General features: G+C 33.3%; 1 protein-coding gene across 1 annotated transcript in view; it reads right to left on the reverse strand.

Moving 5' to 3' along the window:
- Window positions 1-25,345, reverse strand: part of LOC132743034 (contactin-3-like) — a 53,071-nt gene that overhangs the window by 19,425 nt on the left and 8,301 nt on the right. Inside the window, exons 3-14 of the mRNA XM_060731545.1 lie at window positions 19,673-19,758; window positions 17,901-18,055; window positions 16,193-16,312; window positions 14,659-14,851; window positions 13,831-13,958; window positions 13,112-13,207; window positions 12,343-12,573; window positions 11,189-11,285; window positions 10,442-10,626; window positions 4,890-5,162; window positions 3,065-3,171; window positions 814-1,000 (exon numbers count right to left, since the gene is read on the reverse strand). Of these exons, the coding sequence (XP_060587528.1) occupies window positions 814-1,000; window positions 3,065-3,171; window positions 4,890-5,162; window positions 10,442-10,626; window positions 11,189-11,285; window positions 12,343-12,573; window positions 13,112-13,207; window positions 13,831-13,958; window positions 14,659-14,851; window positions 16,193-16,312; window positions 17,901-18,055; window positions 19,673-19,758 (1,858 nt within the window). The remainder of the gene's footprint in view (window positions 1-813; window positions 1,001-3,064; window positions 3,172-4,889; window positions 5,163-10,441; window positions 10,627-11,188; window positions 11,286-12,342; window positions 12,574-13,111; window positions 13,208-13,830; window positions 13,959-14,658; window positions 14,852-16,192; window positions 16,313-17,900; window positions 18,056-19,672; window positions 19,759-25,345) is intronic.

Consider the following 25,345-nt stretch of genomic DNA (forward strand, 5'->3'; position numbering starts at 1 on the left):
TTATCATAGAGACGAAAACAGTTCAAGTTCTCAACAAGACAATGTAGCTATAGTATCTCATATAATTTTCATACTTGTACATATCACATATTCTTCAAATCACCTAATGTCCCATTGAATTTTACTCTTTTTCAAAATATAATTTTAATGTATTATATCTGAATAAACACATAAAGCTTCCGATATCCAGAGTTATTTATGTCACTTCCGACTGTCTGGAGTAAAAACAGCCATATAAGCTTTAGTCATATAATATAATAATTTATATACATGTGATTGTCAATCTTATACTGCATGTATTTCCAATTGTCTGGAATATTTAATGTTCTTATAGACAAAAAATGCCATTATTTCTGGCTATAACATTGTTTTAGTAGACCACACCTAAATTCCATTACCATTAGTGTTTGGAAATTAAACATTTAAAGAACGCTGGTCTGAGTGAGATCTTTTGTGCATGTTCAACTTTTTTCCGGACCAGCGTTCTCCGCCGATTCCCGGCGATTACCGACGTTTAGTGGCTTTCACACAACGTTCTTCTGGCGCTATCCCAGCAACTATGGGCAGTGTTTATAAGCAAATGTTGAAGGGTTGGTCTGGTATAAAATAAAGGTGACTTAAGAATGGCGCAATCTATTTCATCTAAGGTAACCACGTCTGAGTATCTTTTTAGATACTCATTGATTTACTCATTCCATTTAGGTTTAATTCACGTTTACATAAAAAAGTTTGATAATTATAAGCTCAAATAAATTTTACTAATGAGAAGAATGAACTCTTACATAATTATATAGTGTTTGATAAACAACTTACTGATCACTTCTACTCGAGTGAAGTTTGAAGCTTCGCCATTGATGTTACTTGCTTTGCATGTATACACACCTTGGTCTCCATTTTCAATGTTATTAAACAGAAGGTCATTCTCAAAAGTCATTCCTATGTGCCCTTCAACAATGCCTGGGGTCACTGGTAAAGGGGAACCGTTTTTTAACCAAACAACCTGATTAAAACGGTTATCAGAAAATGAGCATATTCTGTAATCTTTAACATACTCAATGTTATTGAAATACCATAAGATAAAACAACAGCAATAAAACTTTTAAGAGTCATACACTTCAGATGTACAGTTAGGAAACATAGTGAAATGATCTACATTACAAGTACAGTAAAGAAACATAGTGATATGGTATACATAAGACGTAGAGTAAGGAAACATAGTGATATGGCCTACATCAGATGTTCAGTAAGGAAACAGTGATCTGGTCTTCTTCCGATGTACAGTAAGGAAACATAGTGATATGGTCTACTTCATATGTACAGTAAGGAAACATAGTGATATGGTATACATAAGAAGTACAGTAAGGAAACATAGTGATATGGCCTACATCAGATGTATACAGTAAGGAAACGTAGTGATCTGGTCTTCATCCGATGTACAGTAAGGAAACATAGTTATATGGTCTTCATTAGATGTACAGTAAGGAATCATAGTGTTACAGTCTTCATTAGATGTACAGTAAGGAAACATAGTGATATGGTCTACATTAGATTTACAGTAAGGAAACAGAGTGATATGGTCTTCATTAGATGTACAGTAAGGAAACATAATGATATGGTCTACATTAGATTTACAGTAAGGAAACAGAGTGATATGGTCTACATTAGATTTACAGTAAGGAAACATAGTGATATGGTCTACATTAGATTTACAATAAGGAAACATAACGATATGGTCTTTATTAGATGTACAGTAAGGAAACATAGTGATATGGTCTTCATTAGATGTACAGTAAGGAAACATAGTGATATGGTCTACATTAGATTTACAGTAAGGAAACATAGTTATATGGTCTACATTAGATTTACAGTAAGGAAACATAGTGATATTGTCTACATTAGATGTACAGTAAAAAAACATATTGATATGGTCTACATTAGATTTACAGTAAGGAAATATAGTGATATGGTCTACACTAGATTTACAGTATGGAAACATAGTGATATGGTCTACATTAGATTTACAGTAAGGAAACATAGTGATATGGTCTTCATTAGATGTACAGTAAGGAAACATAGTGATATGGTCTACTTCAGATGTACAGTAAGGAAACATAGTGATATGGTCTTCATCAGATGTACAGTAAGGAAACATAGTGATATGGTCTTCATTAGATGTACAGTAAGGAAACATAGTGAAGATGTAATATGTAAAAGCGAGCTCGACGAGCTGGCCCGAAGGGCCTGCTCGCAAAGCGAGCTTTACGGTAACGCGAGTACCTGCTAAGTGATGGTTTAGAAAACTTTCGTCCAAAGTACCGTATTGGACACATCGCAACCTTTCGAATTTAAAGATAACCATAAAAACTGAGGAATTCTGACTGAAAACGGATGTGTAGACTGGTCACCCGCGCACGTCTATGGGAACCATAATTGGACAGGGAACCAGAATAACGGAAGCTGTGTATAAAAATGAAAATCGAAGGCGCCATTTTGTTTGAAATCTGATAAATAAAAACAATTTTTTGTCGAATTTTGTTGTGAAAACTATCTAGAATTTAAGAAAATGGTCTAACTAAGAGAATGAATCCGAACACAAATATCTTTTATTCAGTCGTTAACGCTGTACAGACGTTTAAAATATTGTTTACTTGACGTCACAATGTAGCGCCAAACAGCACGTGCAAAACAAACAAATCAAGTACGCTATTTTAATGTCGCAAATGTTTTAAGTTTAACATTTATTTCACTTTAAATAATCTTTATTTCGCTTGAAAATTTATAGAGTGAAATAAAATAAACAAAGTTTTATCAACGTTTTCAAAACTCGTTATTCATTTCACGACAGGGGTGGAGCCATAAATTAACACAGTACGTGTGACGTCACACGCACTCGTTACTGCATTTGAAATAAAAATTAGCGATTATTTCATGCTATTTCACGTTAAAAGTACATCGAGCTCGCTTTAAGGCTTTGCCTTTTTCATATTATGGCCTGCATATAAAAATGTTATTAGGTGTGCATAAGATAACATTTTTGAAACAAAGTATAACATCATATACATACAACTGGTACCGGTGCTGCCTCAACCTTACATGGCAATGTAATGTTTCCACCTAGCGGTATCTGTAAGTATGGTACCATCGGATTCTTGTCAAACGTTGGTGAGAAAGCTGGAAAAATCACGACAATATTTTTCTAATTAAAAATTATGGGTTTTTTTTCTTTTTTCTTTTTTGACTATATGTAAAACAATAACAAAATTCATTCAAAAACGATTAGGAACAACTGATATTGATTTGTACGGAGCCCCTGTGGTGACATTTTTGACACTTTTTTCCTGGCATTTAATTCGTTTTAACGAAATATTAATTTGTAATTACGAAATATTAATTCGTATTTACGAAATAATTATTTGATTTTACTAAATATAAATTTGTATTTACGAAAAATTAATTCATAAATACGAAATATTAATTCGTCGTTTTTACGAAATATTAATTAATTCGTAATTACGAAATATTAATTCGTAAATACGAAATCTTATTTAAGGTCATTGTGAGCTTGACAAAGAACCTACTAATCTAGCAAAGGGATCATTTACAAGCCGGGATCAACCTTGCGATTATAAGCCGAATGGTTATCAAGTTATTATATTTAAATGAACATGGTTTTTGAGTTAGAAGTCATTCTCTATCCAAATATTATTTTTTCCCCATTGTCAAATATACGGAGCCCCTAAGGTGACATTTTCGACACTTTTCCCGGCATTTAATTCGTTTTTACGAAATAATAATTCGTAATTACGAAATATTATTTCGTTTTTTCGAAACAAAAATTCGTAATTACGAAATATTATTTCGTTATTATGAAATAAAAATTCGTTTTTTACGAATTATTAATTCGTTTTTACGTAATGATAATTTGTATTTACGAAATATTAATTCGTATTTACGAAATAATTACTGGTTTTTACGAAATCTTATTTAAGTTCATTGTGAGTTGGACAAAAACCTACTAATCTCACAAAGGGGTCATCTACAAGCCTGGATCAACCTTGCGAGTTATGTATGGGCACCATGCGATCATAAAAACATAATATTTATTTCAAAAAGGAATTACATCGACAAAACGATGGATTTGAAGCACAGGACCCCCATTTTAACAAAATTTTCCTAGCGCTGTACTATCACGGTTGTGGAGGCAACGCTATTGACAGGCGATTATTTTAATTTATAAACATAAGTGTTGAGCTATAAAACTTGGGAAGAAAATTTCACTATTTCTATTACATTTACGTGTCTTTTATTAAGTTAGGAACTTAGTTTCAAGTCTTTCTTTATAAATATTTCTAAAACTCTTTGAAACTCTTGGGAAAAAATATTCGCTTTTACGAAATATTATTTCGTATTTACGAATTATTATTTCGTTATTAGGAAATAATATTTTGTAATTATGAATTAATATTTCGTAAATGCAAATTAATATTTCGTTTAAACAAATTAATATTTCGTAAATACAAATTAATATTTCGTTAAAATGAATGAATAGTTTGTAATTAAGAATTAATATTTAGCAAAACAAATTAATATTTCGTAAAAAGGAACAACCCATATGTAATTACAAATAAATATTTCGTAATTACGAATTAACATTTCGTTATTACGAATTAATATTTCGTAATTACGAATTATTATTTCGAAATTACGAATTACTATTTCGTAAAAACGAATTAAGTTCCGGAAAAAAGTGTGAAAAATGTCACCTGTAGGGTCTCCGTAGATTTGAGAAAATTGTACATAAACATATAAACATACAGGTACATATGTAGAGATAACTCTTGAATTATATATGATGTGATATTGTTACTTAGATAATAATGTGCTCTTACAAAGGACTTTAAGTTGACCATAGGTAAAAGTAGTTCCATGGACATTTGTGGCACCACACTGGTACATTCCTTCATCTCTAACTGCGTCTACATTGAATATCTTCAGATAATCCCTATAAACTTCCATCACGCCAGGTTGGTTTTTAATGAGTTCGCCATTTTTGTACCAAGAATATGAAGCTGCAGGCCTAGCAACAGACTTGCATCGCCACGTGACTCCCTGACCCGGATCTACAAATCTATCTCCAATACCAAATGGAAAATAAGGCTTTGCTGAAAATAATTGAAATAGATTAATGAACCGTGTCACGATAAAACCAACATAATGGGTTTGCGACCAGCATTGATCCAGACAAGCCTGCACATCAGCGCAGTCTAGTTAATCTACTTGTAATAGGGTTGGTAAGCAAACAGCATGGATCCTGATCAGACTGCGCGGATGCGCAGGCTGGTCTGGATCCATGCTGGTCGCAAACCTATTATGTTGGTTTTGTCATGACGCGGTTCTTTTTATAATCAAGTTTGGTAAATGAGTAATTTATACATATTTTATCCTTGAAATGTGTATTTATTTGGCAATAGTACAGATATTTGTATACAGTTAGTAGAAAATATACTACTTGCAATTAGAAGAAGGTATATTTGGTACTTGTACCATAAACATATTGATACAAAAAACCGGTTGAACCGGGTGATGCTGCACAAGTAGGTTTTGGACACAAAAAGTATACCTCTTGAAGTGTCAGAGTTATGTCCCTGACAAAGTTCAAAGTGTAAAAGAACAAAGGGCAATAACTCCAAAATTAAGCAAGGCAGAGTTAATGTTCTCTTGCGCTGCACTTCTATTTAGTTCTTAGAAAGTACATCACAAGCAGTAAGGTATTACATTATGTAGAAAGAACATCACAATCAGTAAAGTAATATCGTACGTAGAAAGTACATCACAAGTAGTAAAGTATGACTGTACGTAGAAAGTACATCACAATCAGTAAAGTAATACCGTACGTAGAAAGTACATCACAAGTAGTAAAGTATGACTGTACGTAGAAAGTACATCACAATCAGTAAAGTAATACCGTACGTAGAAAGTACATCACAATCAGTAAAGTATGACTGTACGTAGAAAGTACATCACAATCAGTAAAGTAATACCGTACGTAGAAAGTACATCACAAGTAGTAAAGTATGACTGTACGTAGAAAGTACATCACAATCAGTAAAGTAATACCGTACGTAGAAAGTACATCACAAGTAGTAAAGTAATACTGTACGTAGAAAGTACATCACAATCAGTAAAGTAATACCGTACGTAGAAAGTACATCACAATCAGTAAAGTATGACTGTACGTAGAAAGTACATCACAAGTAGTAAAGTATGACTGTACGTAGAAAGTACATCACAATCAGTAAAGTAATACCGTACGTAGAAAGTACATCACAAGTAGTAAAGTATGACTGTACGTAGAAAGTACATCACAATCAGTAAAGTAATACCGTACGTAGAAAGTACATCACAAGTAGTAACGTATGACTGTGTACGTAGAAAGTACATCACAATCAGTAAAGTAATACCGTACGTAGAAAGTACATCACAAGTAGTAAAGTAATACTGTACGTAGAAAGTACATCACAATCAGTAAAGTAATACCGTACGTAGAAAGTACATCACAATCAGTAAAGTATGACTGTACGTAGAAAGTACATCACAATCAGTAAAGTAATACCGTACGTAGAAAGTACATCACAATCAGTAAAGTAATACCGTACGTAGAAAGTACATCACAAGTAGTAAAGTATGACTGTACGTAGAAAGTACATCACAATCAGTAAAGTAATACCGTACGTAGAAAGTACATCACAAGTAGTAAAGTATGACTGTACGTAGAAAGTACATCACAATCAGTAAAGTAATACCGTACGTAGAAAGTACATCACAAGTAGTAAAGTATGACTGTACGTAGAAAGTACATCACAATCAGTAAAGTAATACCGTACGTAGAAAGTACATCACAATCAGTAAAGTATGACTGTACGTAGAAAGTACATCACAATCAGTAAAGTAATACCGTACGTAGAAAGTACATCACAATCAGTAAAGTAATACCGTACGTAGAAAGTACATCACAATCAGTAAAGTAATACCGTACGTAGAAAGTACATCACAAGTAGTAAAGTATGACTGTACGTAGAAAGTACATCACAATCAGTAAAGTAATACCGTACGTAGAAAGTACATCACAATCAGTAAAGTAATACCGTACGTAGAAAGTACATCACAATCAGTAAAGTAATACTGTACGTAGAAAGTAAATCACAATGAAAAGATTATGACGTACGTAGAAAGTACATCACATAATGGCAGTTTCGACCAGCAGTGATCCAGACACAAGCCTGCACCGTAGCGAAAGTATAATTCTACTCAGTATAAGTAGGACTGTAAGTAGAAAAGATATACATCAGACTCGCGGCCAATCAGTCTGGAATCTGAGTCCAAAATATGTACGTAGAAAAGTTCATCACAATCAAGTTTGTAAATGAGTAAAGTAATTTGACTGTACGTAGAGAAGTACATTCACATTAGTAGAAATATCAGTAGAAGAAAGTAATACTTGTACAAAAAACGTTGCGGTGATGTGCCACAAAGAGTTTGGACACAAAAAGACATCATTAGCAGTAAGGTATTACATTATGTAGAAAGAACATCACAATCAGTAAAGTAATACCGTACGTAGAAAGTACATCACAATCAGTAAAGTATGACTGTACGTAGAAAGTACATCACAATCAGTAAAGTAATACCGTACGTAGAAAGTACATCACAATCAGTAAAGTAATACTGTACGTAGAAAGTACATCACAATCAGTAAAGTAATACCGTACGTAGAACGTACATCACAAATCAGTAAAGTATGACTGTACGTAGAAAGTACATCACAATCAGTAAAGTAATACCGTACGTAGAAAGTACATCACAAGTAGTAAAGTATGACTGTACGTAGAAAGTACATCACAATCAGTAAAGTAATACCGTACGTAGAAAGTACATCACAAGTAGTAAAGTATGACTGTACGTAGAAAGTACATCACAATCAGTAAAGTAATACCGTACGTAGAAAGTACATCACAATCAGTAAAGTATGACTGTACGTAGAAAGTACATCACAATCAGTAAAGTAATACCGTACGTAGAAAGTACATCACAATCAGTAAAGTATGACTGTACGTAGAAAGTACATCACAATCAGTAAAGTAATACCGTACGTAGAAAGTACATCACAAGTAGTAAAGTATGACTGTACGTAGAAAGTACATCACAATCAGTAAAGTAATACCGTACGTAGAAAGTACATCACAATCAGTAAAGTATGACTGTACGTAGAAAGTACATCACAATCAGTAAAGTAATACCGTACGTAGAAAGTACATCACAAGTAGTAAAGTATGACTGTACGTAGAAAGTACATCACAATCAGTAAAGTAATACCGTACGTAGAAAGTACATCACAAGTAGTAAAGTATGACTGTACGTAGAAAGTACATCACAATCAGTAAAGTAATACCGTACGTAGAAAGTACATCACAAGCAGTAAAGTATGACTGTACGTAGAAAGTACATCACAATCAGTAAAGTAATACCGTACGTAGAAAGTACATCACAAGTAGTAAAGTATGACTGTACGTAGAAAGTACATCACAATCAGTAAAGTAATACCGTACGTAGAAAGTACATCACAAGTCAGTAAAGTATGACTGTACGTAGAAAGTACATCACAATCAGTAAAGTAATACCGTACGTAGAAAGTACATCACAAGTAGTAAAGTATGACTGTACGTAGAAAGTACATCACAATCAGTAAAGTAATACCGTACGTAGAAAGTACATCACAAGTAGTAAAGTATGACTGTACGTAGAAAGTACATCACAATCAGTAAAGTAATACCGTACGTAGAAAGTACATCACAATCAGTAAAGTAATACCGTACGTAGAAAGTACATCACAAGTAGTAAAGTATGACTGTACGTAGAAAGTACATCACAATCAGTAAAGTAATACCGTACGTAGAAAGTACATCACAAGTAGTAAAGTATGACTGTACGTAGAAAGTACATCACAATCAGTAAAGTAATACCGTACGTAGAAAGTACATCACAAGTAGTAAAGTATGACTGTACGTAGAAAGTACATCACAATCAGTAAAGTAATACCGTACGTAGAAAGTACATCACAAGTAGTAAAGTATGACTGTACGTAGAAAGTACATCACAATCAGTAAAGTAATACCGTACGTAGAAAGTACATCACAAGTAGTAAAGTATGACTGTACGTAGAAAGTACATCACAATCAGTAAAGTAATACCGTACGTAGAAAGTACATCACAAGTAGTAAAGTATGACTGTACGTAGAAAGTACATCACAATCAGTAAAGTAATACCGTACGTAGAAAGTACATCACAAGTAGTAAAGTATGACTGTACGTAGAAAGTACATCACAATCAGTAAAGTAATACCGTACGTAGAAAGTACATCACAAGTAGTAAAGTATGACTGTACGTAGAAAGTACATCACAATCAGTAAAGTAATACCGTACGTAGAAAGTACATCACAAGTAGTAAAGTATGACTGTACGTAGAAAGTACATCACAATCAGTAAAGTAATACCGTACGTAGAAAGTACATCACAAGTAGTAAAGTATGACTGTACGTAGAAAGTACATCACAATCAGTAAAGTAATACCGTACGTAGAAAGTACATCACAAGTAGTAAAGTATGACTGTACGTAGAAAGTACATCACAATCAGTAAAGTAATACCGTACGTAGAAAGTACATCACAAGTAGTAAAGTATGACTGTACGTAGAAAGTACATCACAATCAGTAAAGTAATACCGTACGTAGAAAGTACATCACAAGTAGTAAAGTATGACTGTACGTAGAAAGTACATCACAATCAGTAAAGTAATACCGTACGTAGAAAGTACATCACAAGTAGTAAAGTATGACTGTACGTAGAAAGTACATCACAATCAGTAAAGTAATACCGTACGTAGAAAGTACATCACAAGTAGTAAAGTATGACCGTATGTAGAAAGTACATCACCAGCAGTAAAGTATTACTGTACTGATTAGAAAGTACATCACCATCAGTAAAGTATGACCTTATGTAGAAAGTACATCACAAGCAGCAAAGTATTACCGTAAGTAGAAAGGATATCACCATCAGTAAAATATAACCGTACGTAGAAAGTACATCACCAGCAGTCAAGTATGACTGTACGTAGAAAGTACATCACCAGCAGTCAAGTATGACTGTACGTAGAAAGTACATCACCAGCAGTCAAGTATGACTGTACGTAGAAAGTACATTACCAGCAGTAAAGAATTACCTCATCACCAGCAGTAAAGTATTACCGTATGTAGGATTCATTTCCGGTAAATGGGGAAAGGAAAAATTGTTTTATTAATACTCTTATTCAATGTGAACTGTATTAAACATGTATTAGATTATCATCATAAGTATGAACGAGATATATATATTGTATTGACTGACTTTCTACAAAAAGAGTTATATTTTTCGATGTTACACCAGCGCGTCCATTTACTCTGCATGTATAGATTCCTTCTGCTGCTAGGGTAGCATCTTCAATAATGAGCACGCGATTGTAATCTGCAAGCCTTGTTCCTGGCTCGAATTCCAGGCCCTCTTGACGATGCCAACTATACTTTAGCGGAAGCCTAAAAAAGATTTACGCTTCAATTGTAAAGTTTTGCATTATTTAGACTGTTTATGTCGATTGCTTTAGTTAAAGAAGAAACGAACAAAAGTATATGAGAATGCAGGTAATCTGTTATGTAGTTTTGTGTGACATGTTTCTACCAAGATAAATGTTTTATTCTAAAATCCCTTTTTCTAATTTTAGCAAGATTGAGGGCTGATAAAAAACTATAACTTTAAGAGTTGTTAAATCTATAGAAAAATTATTGTTTATTTGATTAATATGATTTATGTACGTTGTTTTTACTTACGAGCGGTTAAAGTTGTTGACTTCAAACCACTTTCCCTCACCGCTGTAGGTTCGAATCCCGACAGGGACTTTGGATTCTTTCATGTGAGGAAGCCATCCAGCTAGCTCTGGAACGTCGGTGGTTCTACTCAGGTGCCCGTTCGTGCCTGAAATAATGCACGGAAGGGCACCTGAAATATTCCTCCACCAGTAAAGCTGGAACGTCGCGATATGACCTATACTGTGTCGATGTGACGTAAAACTCAAAACAAACAAACAAACAATATACTTACGAGCCATAGGCCACACATTCGAGTCTGATTTGTGCTCCTTTCACTGCAGGAGAAGGAAAGGTATGTGTGTATATGTACGGCTTGAAGTATCCATGTTCTGAAGGAGAGTGATAAGATGTTTGCACTATTTATGTCAATGACTAATATAATCAATATCATGTGTTTATGCTCATCATTTTGCTATTCGTTGAAGTAAAATTTTGACTCTGGCGTAAACAATGAAAGGGGTTAAATATATTCCCAAACTTAACTTTGACAGTCAGAATTTTTCTTTGTATTATGTACACTCTATAGTCTGTTGGTCAACTTTCAATATTTGCAGAGTAAATAAAAATAATCTCTTATGATGTTTTTATAAATTAAGCATATTACATAAACTTAATGTTATCCTGACCTATCATATTGCCTGTTCCAGTTATGTTGTTATAACATTACCTGTTCATTACATTGCCTGTTCCAGTGATGTAATTGTAACATTATCTGTTCTTGTGATATTATAATAACATTACCTGTTCAAGTGATGTTGTTATAACATTATCTGGTCCAGTGATGTTTTTATAACATTATCTGTTCCAGTGATGTTTTTATAACTAACCTGTTCCAGTGATGTTATTATAACATTACCTGTTCCAGTGATGTTATTATAACTCACCTGTTCCAGTGATGACGTTATAACATTTCAGGGATGTCTGTAGCCAAATGGTTAAGGTCCTTGACTTCAAACCACTTGCCCCTCACCGATGTGGGTTCGAACCCCTTGATGTCATTATAACATTACCTGTTCTAGTGATATTGTTATAACATTACCAGTTGTTCAAAAGTGTTCTCACAAAATTGTATTACAAAAGAACTTACATAATACGTCCAAAATGTTTGACTGGATTACTAATACTTTTACCAAAAATTGCAGTACGACCCCGTGAGTCGTGTAACACATTTCCACAATGCACAACGAGGGTATGTTGTATAAAGCTCTAGTATAGCTGAGAATGTACCCGTAACACATTCAAGCAATAACTTTAATATAATGGGAGATTGTGTCAGTATTTAGAATAATTAACTTATAAGGGGTTCAAGTGAATATATATGTAGAATTATATGTTCAAGTGAATAGAGTAAAGAATTGCCTGTTTAAGTAAATGGTTAAAAGATACCTGTTCCAGTGACTATTAAGTCAACACCAAGACTTATTCTGCTAGGTGGTTGATCTATTGCCGTTTCGTACTCTGAAGAGGCAATTAATGTTACAGAACAGAAATAGCGCCTTTGGTCAGTCGGCTGGACAGATGAGAAATACAGATAGCCAGTGCTGGATACAAACATATTCTCAAACCCTTCAAATACTGGCTCAAATATACTGTTGTAAAACCATGTATACGCCCTCTCTGTAAAAAATATGAAATATTTGAGTTTTTCCTATTATATAAATCAACATTTAAATTAGGTAAAATAATAAGTTCATTGTTTTGATACTATATTAGCCGCGTCACGACAAAACCAACATAGTGGGTTTGCGACCAGCATGGATCCAGACCAGCCTGCGCATCCGCGCAGTCTGATCAGGAGCCATGCTGTTCGCTATCAATTTCTCTACTTATAATAGGGTTTGAAAGCGAACAGCATGGATCCTGATTAGACTGCGCAGACTGGTCGCAAACCCATTATGTTGGTTTTGTCATGACGCGGCTCATATCAATTTTTATTGCCATCATTGCGATATATTGAAATTAGTCAGAGAAAAAGTTGTTTCTTGTTACACAGATACATGTATGTTTAAACTCTTTTATTGCATTACTTCATTGATGTTTTTCATATACTATTCTATAAGACCAATTTCATGTGATTCAACTAAAATTTAAAGATTTTAAAAAAAAAAAGAATATATGTGCGTTTAAAAATACCAAAATAAAAAAGTTTGTTTACCTGGAAAAGCCGCAGGGGCTTGACAACTTATTCTTGAACCCTCAAATTTATTTGCTTGAACATTGTCAGGTCTGACAGGAGAAAAGCTTTGGAGGTCTAAAATATATATATATGTGCTAGACAGTAATCATACAATAATCATAATGTATAATTATACATGTAGACACTTGTCAATGAAATGTACAAAATATTAATAATAAAGCCTTCGACAAGCCATTGTTTCCTTGAGTCTAAAAACATATAATGTGAAATTCTTTCATACTTAGAGTGGAAAGATTTGCAAAAGGTAATAAAATAGATATAGGTAAGTTAAATAGAAAATCGACTTTTTTGTATGATATGATTTTAAGCCTAGATTGAGTGAAAAGCGTTGCAACGCTGTTTATGACTTTGGTAAGAGTGAGAGGATGACAAGTTGTAAGTCCAAACCTACATCAAATGGTAGACATGTTTGGAAAAAGACATTTCCAGTTCCTTCATGTAAAAAAAACAGCAACTCATTGGCGTCCCTTTAATCTAAGTACTTTTATGATTATTTCGGTTGAAATATATGTCCTTTTGTTTTAAAATCAAAATGCGTTCTACAAAAATAAAAGTTACAGAAAATGTAAACATTTTTTGCGAAGTATGTGTCATCAAAAGTATTGTATTTTACTGCGATTTACATGTTTACACTTCAGTTTAAGTGCTGTATTGTCATACTAAGAAAAAACACTTACACCCAAAGATGATTTTGGCTGGATTGCTCAAAATTTTACCGAATTTATTTTCTATGATACATGTATAATCTCCAGAGTCACCATCAACCGGATCTTGTATGGAGAAGCGACCTGCACTTAACGTGTACCTGAAATAAACACAAATATGACATTGTGAAGCTCTGCATCAAATTTGTGTATATAAAGAAATGTTTATAATGCAAATTTACAAATAAATTATATTAGAATAATATACGATAACTACCATGTTTGATGGAAAATATATACAACTGATATACAACTGATATAAAAGAAAAAAAATGGATTACAGAAATTTATGGTGGTGCTTTGTCGGACCGTATATGTCACGGACCGAATATGGCACTCATGTGACATATTCGGCCGAATATGACACACTCTTCTGTCGAACATGGAACATAAAATGTGCAAAATTCGGTTGCATTGAGTTTTTCTATGAACAACTAAATATTATATGATTTACGATGATGATGATGATGCATCATTGATGATGATGATGATGATGATGACGTTGTTGTTGTTGTTGTTGCTGTTGATGATGATGATGATGATGTATTATTAACGTTGATGAAGGTAGGCTAAACGACTTTGATGATCTTAGTTAACTGTGTAAAATGTATGACACATACAGTTAGGCATTTACTACCAGATTGATGGCACAAACAGACATCTGTGAGTAATTCGGCCGAATATTTCCCACTCGTGTGACATTAACGTCCTGTAACATATATGGTCTGACAGTGTTTTATTCATGTAGAATTGTTAAATTTTGTGAGTATTAATTTAATTTCGTTATTAATAAAGTTTTACCTATTATTTAAGGTGGATGTGACAACTTGACCGCCATCACGTGTCCACTTGTAATGAGGTATAGGGTTTGCTTGCCCTTTACATTCAATGAAGACAGTTTGTGGGTCTCCGAACACAGCAAGACTTCGTGGCTGATCAGTTATAACCGGTCCTCGTTCTGTATCCTTCATCTCACTTGTACTTTGACCGTAAGCTAAATATATGAAGTGAATATTGTATAAATGAATGAGCCGCGCCATGACAAAATCAACATAGTGCGTTTGCGACCAGCATGGATTCAGACCAGCCTGCGCATCCACACAGTCTGATCGGGATCCATGCTGTTCGCTATCAGTTTGTCTTCTTATAATACGGTTTGTAAGCGAACAGCATGGATCCTGATCAGACTGCGCGGATGCGCAGGCTGGTATTGATTCATGCTGGTCGCAAACGCATTATATTTTGGTTTTGTCATGGGGCGACTCATTAAAGAAATTTGAAATATATCGTAAATCTTAAATACTTACTTTATACATAAGGTAGCGTAATATGTCAATTGCTGAAAGTAGCTTGCAAAAATAACTAAAATTTGTTTACGTTAACGTGAAAAAAAATATCTGTTCACCTTAAGCTGTTTATGGAAGACATTTAATTTAGAAAATATTAAGAAAAAACAATACATTCATGAGAATGCACTATTAATAAGATTTGGTTTATAAACAATATTTATTCTTATTCCATATTTACAATACAAAATTACAATCATTTATCAATTACAAACAGAAATGAATAAGGATGTTTTCGGGAGTTTTCATATACACATATAGGCAAAATTAATAATGTTCAATAGAATTTCTTTTAATTCGGCATGTTGTAAGAATATGATAACAGAAACATTTTAAGCGGAAAAAAAATTGGGGTCACCGTTCTCGTTTTTTCCCGTTTAAAATGTTTCTGTTATCATACTAGTATTCTAAAAGCATGCCAACTATTGAACAGTTTTCATTTTGTCTACTAGAATATAGTCTATATGAAAACTCCCGAAAACGTCTTTAAAAGTTCAAAGTTATATGAAACGATATGTTTAGTGAGTGGAATAGATTTTTCTTACTTATCTCACCAGAGCACAAAGTGACAGATATAATGAAACACCCAGTATGTGAGTGGTTAAAGTCGCTGACTTGTGATCACAGGTCCCTCACCACTGTAGGTTCGATCCTCACTCGGGTCGAAATATTTCATCCAGCTGGCTTACGGAAGGTCGGTGGTTCTACCCAGGTGCCCGCTCGTGCCTGAAATACTTCCTGGCGGGACACATGGGGTCTTCCTCCACCAATAAAGCTGGAAAAATATCTACGAAAAATCTCTGCGGGACGCTCTAGGATGACCCGACTTGAGTGTACGGTTACCAATATGGGCTTTCCGGCGACGACCTTGAATAAACGCATAAAAAAAGTCGTCAAAGTTTACACCATTATACTGCATACTACTGACATACTACTGACATAGACATGTTTAAATCTGGTATTGAGATTTCATAATTATATCAACATACTGAAGTCTCTGTTTTCTATTTTTCTTTCTTGAGCGTCCAGCATTGACATTTCACAAATATATGCAGATGCGACACTTTCTGAAACTACATGCCAACCATACCCGTTTATACCAAATTGTCCTGAAATACAACAAAGAAAGTTTCATGATTCTAGGTCAAATACTTTTTGAGCTACATATGACACAAGTTGAAAATTGCAAATATTTACTAAGTCAAGGGCAATAACTCTAACAAAACAGAATAAATACACAAGAGTAACCCCTGGCGCACAACTAAACATGCTGAGCGATATCCCTGTAAGGTTTTATGACTCTAGGTCAAATACTTTTTGGGTTATGTGCACACAAGATGAAATTGTAAAATTTTACTAAGTCAAGGGCAATAACTCTTAAAATATTAAATAAATACACACACACAAATACCCAGGTGCACAACTACACATGCTGATCAACATGTAAGGTTTCATGACACTTGTTCAATAACTTTTTGAGTTACGTGCTACACAAGTTGAAAATTGTAAAATGTCAAGGGTAATAAGTCTAAAAATACGTACAGAAAGGTCCCCGAACTATGATACAATTCATTCTTGTATCTCATAGTTTGGGGACCTTTCTGTTGAAAATGAGTTAAATCGTATACATATACATGCACAGTGCTTTAACTGGAGTGCAGGTAATAGTTACCCGCACTCCAGAACATGCCAATTGATTGGCTCATTTTTTGCTGGGGTTTACTTATTGTGACGGAAGAGAAAGGGAAAGCGGCAGAAATATCATATTCAGATGCTCGTTCATTGGTTACTTTTTCCTAGAGTTTCATATTGTGACAACAGGGAACGTGTTTTTTATGTTTGACTGTGATACAAAAGAAAAAGAACATCAAAACACTCGGCAATCTGATTAATGCTCGGGGGTAACACCCACTCATACAAATTAGATAGCCTCGTGTTTCGATGCTCTTTCTATTATAGACGTAAGTTTTTATTGTTGAAAACTGGATAAAATAGCTGTTTTCTTATTATTTCTTTTGTTTAATAGTTTAAATATCTTAGCAACAGTTGGGTGAAGAATCTAACAGCGGTGTATTAAAATCGGCACCGGAAGTTATTTCCGCTTGAAAAAAAAATAACACAAGTGATCTTCCTAATCTTATCTTGCAAGAATCGAAATAATATTGGTCTGAGCGGTGTTAATCGGCTATTTAACACCGGTTTTGTCGTTTTGATGAGAAAAAATTAACCCCTTAGGCTCACGGCCTTCGTGGTCATTTCCTATGCATCAAAACTTCAAACCGGTGTTAAATAGCCGATAAACACCGCTAAGATCGACATTATTTCTTGAATCATAGTTTGGGGATATGTCTGTTGAAAATGTGTCAGAGTTAAATCGTACATGCACAGTGCGTTAACTGGAGTGCAGGTATTTGTTACCCCCATTCAAGGACATGCCCATTGTTTGGTCCATTTTTCTTGGGTTTACTTATTGTGACGACAGAGAAAGTGATAGCGATAGAAATATCATATTCAGATGCTCGATCATTCGTTGCATTTTTGTGAGGTTTCATGTATTGACAACAGGGAACGTGTTTTTCTTTTTGCCTTTGATATGTGATTTATACCGGGGGGGGGGGGTAGGGGCTTCGTCTCCTAGTACACATCAGATGGTCTCGTGTTTCCATTGCTCATTCTATTACTTTTAATCAGACTTACCACCCCGTACATATGCAATTCTACTATACATGACATCATGACTTGGTGAGTATCCAGCAGACCAGAATTCCACACCCTGTACACCAAGTGAGCCATCACCATCCCACGCCAGCTGTCCATGGGAATACACGCCACTAGTGAACCAGACCGAGCCGCTGATATAAAGGAGGAATATATACAAGTATTTTAGCAGAGAAAGGATCATCTCAAATTTTCCTTCTCCCACTCTTAAATAATATAATAATAAACCGTATAACAAGGGATATATATATATACATGTATATATATTTTCTTGTTCCGGCACTTTTTATCATTTATATATATGTATATGTAAATGATAAGTAGAACGCCACGAGTCGGATGTGTCGCCTTGAGAACAATATAGTTTGGGAGAAATGGCCAGGACAAAAATGAAATATGAAAATAAAAAAGGGCAATAACTAAAAAAATAAAAGAAAATGCAGAGCAGCAGTTTCGGTACACTGCATTTCTTATCAATAAGAGCTATCATTCTATGAAGTTTCAAGTCTATAGCTTGTATAATGTATGAGAAATGGCCTGGACATAAATAAATTATGAAAATAAATAAAGGGTAATAACTCAAAATAAAGAAGTGCAGAGTATCGGTGCTTGTAGACTTCACTTTTTCTAAATGAGAACTATCACCCTATGAAGTTTAAAGACCATTGCTTTTATACTTTAGGAGAAATGGCCTGGACAAAAATAAAGTATGAAAATTAATAAAAGGCAATAACTCGAAAAATAAGACATGAAAAGTATCGGTTCTTGAGCATGCATTCCAATTGACTTATAATTACTGACTTATGCTCTGGACAAGCTTTAGTGGACGCCGGCGGCGCCGGCGACAAAAGTAAATCCTATATGTCGAATTTTTCAAGGCGACACAAAAAGTGCCGGAAGAAGAAAAATTATACTAAAATATAACTGACATTAACTGGATTTTCTCAATTAAATTTGTTGCCTATCGGTTTCTATAATCATCAGAGCAAATAAATATAAAACCATAGTTACATAATTTGACGTTTTTTGCGTACACATGTATGTGTACGCAACGTAAACAACGAGATAATACCATAGCTTGTATAATGTATGAGAAATGGCCTGGACATAAATAAATTATGAAAATAAATAAAGGGTAATAACTCAAAATAAAGAAGTGCAGAGTATCGGTGCTTGTAGACTTCACTTTTTCTAAATGAGAACTATCACCCTATGAAGTTTAAAGACCATTGCTTTTATACTTTAGGAGAAATGGCCTGGACAAAAATAAAGTATGAAAATTAATAAAAGGCAATAACTCGAAAAATAAGACATGAAAAGTATCGGTTCTTGAGCATGCATTCCAATTGACTTATAATTACTGACTTATGCTCTGGACAAGCTTTAGTGGACGCCGGCGGCGCCGGCGACAAAAGTAAATCCTATATGTCGAATTTTTCAAGGCGACACAAAAAGTGCCGGAAGAAGAAAAATTATACTAAAATATAACTGACATTAACTGGATTTTCTCAATTAAATTTGTTGCCTATCGGTTTCTATAATCATCAGAGCAAATAAATATAAAACCATAGTTACATAATTTGACGTTTTTTGCGTACACATGTATGTGTACGCAACGTAAACAACGAGATAATACCATCATACAGGAAAATGAAATGTCAATTTACTAGAGCATTTCATGTAAGACAAATATAAACAAATCCACTTACTAGAGCAAATCATGTTAGAGAAATATAAACAAATCCACTTACTAGAGCAAATCATGTTTGACGAGCCAGTCAGAAACAAATTTGTGTTCATTATAGTCACCGACACTCAGCAAGGTAGCTCCATTAACCTACATGTTAAATGAAAGATCATTTAATTTATTTATTTATAACTATAACATTTAAAATGACCCCTTGCCTAGTCAAAATATATTGACGTGCCAAAGCTTGATTCTGAGATATTTTCGTTCTGGGACAGAATCTCGCTTTAACGATTGGCGAGATATTTCCCAGACACGAAAGTAGCACAATATCTCGTCGCGCAGTACAATTAGTTGGACTACCCCTAGCCGTGCTGATTCGCAAGTCCTTTGCTGTGATGACTTTTCTTCTTTAACATAATACCAAACCGGTATAAAATTACAACTAGGTTAGTTTGATCACATTGTATTTAGGAAATGTCTTAATTATTTACTTTGTTTCACAAGGTGGTGAAAAATAATTTAGATAACTATTTTCATTTTGTTTGTTTAATAAATATTTTTAAACGAATTGCATTATATATACACTATCATATGTCGGGGATATTGAATAAGAGATGGTTCAATGCTGAATTTATTTAACGAGTTGAATAAAGTTATATCACGCGAGCGCCTCTCGTATGATAAATATGTTTTTCAGAGCTCAATAAATTTAACAATAACACTATGCTAATAATTTAATATTCTTCTTTTTATCACATATCTTAATGGTAAAAAAAGTGTAAGTAATAGTAATATTATATGAAACGAGTTAGTTATGAGGCTATAACACTGGCTGGGCGACATCAAGGGATGCTTCTGCAAAAAAATATGTCGAGACCGTTAGGCCAAGACGATCTTTTAGCAGAAACATCCCGAGATGTCGCCCAAGTCAGTGTTATAGCCCCGTAATTAACGAGTTCCATAGACTATAACTGTCTCATTGCAATTTCAAAAAAATGTTTTGTTATAGAAATAAGCAAAAAAAATGAAACCCAAGATGAAATGAACCAATACCATCTAATGCTATCGTAAGCTTACTTACAGCTTTTTATAATATGGCAGTTGTTTGAAGGTGTTTTTCCTGCCGCCAAAAAAAAACAAAAACAAAAACAAAAAAAGAACAAGAAAGAAAAAATACGAAAAAAAAAAGTTAATTATGCAACCATTGAAAAGACTTTTGAATTATGCTCCACTCAGTTGAAAAATTAAGTATGAAAAATAACAAAGGGCAATAACTAAACAAATTATTAAGGGTAGAGTTATCATTCTTGTGCACTGCACATCTCCTGAGTGAGATCTCTCCACCTATGAAGTTTCATATTGATATCTCAAATGCTTTTTGAATTATGCACTGAACAAAAATTAAGTTTGAAAAATACAAAGGGCAATAACTAAAAAATTATGGATGACAGAGTTATCATTCTCTCAATTTGATCTATCCACCTATGAAGTTTCAAGTTGATACCGGAAAAACTTTTTGAGATACGTTCCGGACAAAAAGTATAAAAATAACAAAGGGCAATAACTCAATTATAAGGGAAGAGTTATCATTCTTGCGCACATCATTCCTCCTCAAAATAGATCTATTCACCTATGAAGTTTCATGTCGGCATCTCAAGACTTCACTCAGGTGAAAAATTAATAATGAAAACTAACAAAGACAATAACTCAAAAATTATGAAGAGTAGAGTTATCATTCTTGTGCACTGCACACCTCCTAAGTGAGATCTATGAATTTGCAGCTTTTTTTTAAACTACATATTTTTAGTTTTAGTATGTTGTAAATAATAAAAGAGTAAACAAAAAAAATAATTTGATTGATTTTTTTTTAATATTTTGAAATATAATGGTTGTCTTGAATATCGCCGAATATATTTTATTAATAACACTTTACTATCATGAACTTGTAGACTACTACACGAATATTAATATCATTTCACGGTTAGTTACATATAATATCAAACATACATTAAATGTCGATCAACAATTATTTACTGATGTTAATCACAAATAACCATATCATGTTAGGATCAACGTACCCATGGGTCAGTACAAGTTTAATTTACATTTTAAGTAGCTTAATTATATACTGAATATTCGTCCTATTATAAATACATGTATCCGTGTTCGCATTTTTAGGTCGCAAATCTAGAATTGTAAATGATGGTGAATGTGTATTAATATCACACACTATTAGTGATTCATGAATAAATTAGTTTAGCTTTAATAAAATCCAAAGAACCAGAAGCAAGTACGGTAGCAAAACGGGTTAATGATATTACAAATTCTTTTATAACGATGATAATGAAGATAATAAAGAATGTGTACAAGTTTTAGCTTATTCTTTTTAATCACCGGTTACTACCCTATACATGATAAAAAAAAAATTGTATGTTTAGGTGATGATAGGTAAAATTGGAATTATCGTAAACTTACTGATAAACAGCGGATGGTTGTATAAATTTCTATTGTTAATAATATCAGTGTTATTAAAGTAGGACTTTTTTATGCAGCTTTTGATATAGTGTTTTTGGCGACAGTGGTATTAGATTATGATAGAAAAAGACAAGTCGCATGCTTTAAATGACGTCATTCCCACGTGCCTTTTAAGATTATGATGGTGTCATTGTGCCGTTATGAACGAAGTTGTAATTTCATACGGAACTATTAGAAAACGTACTAGACTCTTAATAAAAATATCAGTTTTCGTAATTTCTATTCGACATACGATTTATCAGCAATATGGAAGAAAATGAATCAATCACAGAAGGGAATAATAGAATATATCATTGGGTAAGATAGAAGATAGGGAAATCCTATTCCTCGGGCAATCGGTTCCATCGGGAACTCGCCTTGGCCCGATGGTTGAGATTTCCTTATCTTCTATATAACCCAATGATTGATTATTTTTCTCATTCACCTGAACATATAAGAAACTATAACAAGAAATTATCATAGTACTGCAAGCATTACAAAATTCTTCTACCGGTAAGAACCCAAGCAACTTTGGCTGTGGCCATTCATTTATGCCCTTTTTGAAGACATGAGTGAATTTTTAATATGATGAGTTCTTAAATTATCTGTATCATAGTATTGTGTTCAGTTTCCATGCCTTATAAGGAAATTATGTTTTTACATCAAAAGATCCAATTGTCTTAGGATGAATATGATATCTATATTTAGCTAGAGATGGGATACATCACAATAAATATGGATCCAAAACACTTGTGGCAGCAATAAATCGGTGCGTATACATCGTAAAAAGGAAATTGAATCATGCTAATGGAGAAATGCGGCCGAGATACAATGGAAAAGAAAACTCAGGTGCAGGCAGTCCGAGATACAGACATTATAATTTAAACAGACATGAAAAGGTTCACAACTTTTTTAGACCTAGGTTCCATGACCAAACTTCATGGAGTGAGACTTCACTTAATAATACTGATAATACCAGAACCGGAAGTGTATTGCGTACGACAGAAGACCCGAAAGTGAAAATTGTTATTATGGACAGAATAGCGTCAGAATAAATAGGAATTAGGAAATATCCGACAGGCACTCAAATTTTGAAAATCAACAATTTGAAACATACAATCGTATTCATAATGAGGTAACTACTTATAAATCTATGTTAAAACAAGATCTTTATAGCGATTTTCAAACTTATATATCAATTCATAATGTATGTTACGATTTTATGTTGTATTCCACAATTGATATTTTACATATATGTTTAAATACGCGAAAAATTATCGATTTGATAGTAAAAGAACGAAAATTAATAGACACTATTGCATCTGGTAATCAAATTGTTACTTTTGAACAATCAGTGCCATACATTAAATACGGAAATGATGAATATAATTGCAAAGTACTAAATAATGTTACGCTCCATAAATCTAATTTTCCAGATAATCAATTGTTCAGTTCTAAGTTTGAAAAACGAGGTTTACATATTGCACACCTTAATGTTAATCACTTAATGCCTAAAATAGACGAAATAAAATACAATCTATTAAACAAATTAAATTCGCCAGATATTTTCGGCTTTACTGAGACATTTCTTGGTGATGATACAACAGACGATGAATTAAATATTAACAATTTCACACACGAAAGAAAGGACCGTAAAAGTTGTCAAAAAGGCGGGGGGAGTTGTAATATATATTGCTGACAAGGTGCCATATCGGCGCCGTTACGATATAGAAACGGACGAAATTAGAATCTGTTTGGTTGGAAATTATTTACCCAAATTGCAAACCTTTTCTTTTAAATTTTATATATCGCCCACCAATGTACACCAATCTTGGATTGACGATTATGAAAAACAACTAAGTATAATAGATATATCAAATATAGAATATCATATTCTAGGAGATGTCAATATAAACTTTTATCCAATGAATAAAAAGAAAAAAATATGACAATACAAAATGGGGGGATTTGATAACGAAATATGGTTTGAAACAGCTTATCACAGATCCTACTAGGATAACAAAACGTACCCAAAAAATTATAGATCATGTTTATACAAACAGTAGCAGATATATTATTGAATCGTTTTTTCTGATACCTCATTAAGATGATCATTATCCGATAGGTATTTCAAGATCAACGAAAGCATGTAGTACCCGATTGATTAATGAACATAATTCGATTAAATATAGATGTTTTAAAAACTTCAATGAAATTGATTTTCAGGCAGACCTTGCTTTATCCGATCTTGAATTAGTCGAGCACATAATAAATCCGAATGAATCCCTTAGCTTATTTTACTCCATTTTAAAATACTATCTTGAAAAAGCATGCACCAATAAAAGAAAAACGTATCAAACGTGAACACCGCCCGGAATGGTTTACTGATGAGATAAAATATCTTATACATGAACGCGATTACTATCATAAAGTAGGGAAACATGAACAATACAAATTGCTCAGAAATAAAAATAAACATCAATATTAAAAAAAGTAAAAGAGATTTCTTTAACAATGCTATTAAAAATAACAAAGACCCGGCATTTTTTATGGAAAAATTTAAGGACGTTTCAAATCTAAATAAAAAAGGTTGTATTACAATGCCAGACAGACTAGTGACAGGTAATAAAGAAATTTACGGAACTGTTAATATTATAAATGAATTAAATAAGTATTTTGTCAATATCTCGAATGTCATACATAAAACAAAGTTTTCAAATACAATTTTTTCAATATTGAAAGAAACTTTAGACCAAAAGCTAATACATCATGAATTTAATATTGAATTAATTACACCGTTTGAAGTAAAACTTATTATTGAAAAACTGAATATTAAAAAATCTACAGGATTAGATGGAATTGGACCAAACATCATCAAATATTGTGGAGAATATATTACACCAATAATTGCATCAATTATCAATAATAGTATTAAATCTAATATTTTCCCAGATGATTTAAAAAGAGCTCGAGTTATACCTATTTTTAAATCGGGGAATAAGAAGAAGAAGAAGAAGAAGAAGAAGAACGTTTATTTCACTTAAACTACAAGTTTCTCGTGATTAACATATATACAAGCATACATATATAATGACATGAAAAATACAATGACATGAAAGTAAACGTAATAATTATATTGGATGGACAAAACAAAATAGAGATGACACAAAATATTAAAGCATAATGATATTATACATACACAGTAGTATACACAATAAAA

The sequence above is a fragment of the Ruditapes philippinarum genome, unplaced genomic scaffold, assembly GCF_026571515.1.
Source record: "Ruditapes philippinarum isolate M1 unplaced genomic scaffold, ASM2657151v2 ctg4311_1_1_1_1, whole genome shotgun sequence".
Classification (NCBI taxonomy): domain Eukaryota; kingdom Metazoa; phylum Mollusca; class Bivalvia; order Venerida; family Veneridae; genus Ruditapes; species Ruditapes philippinarum.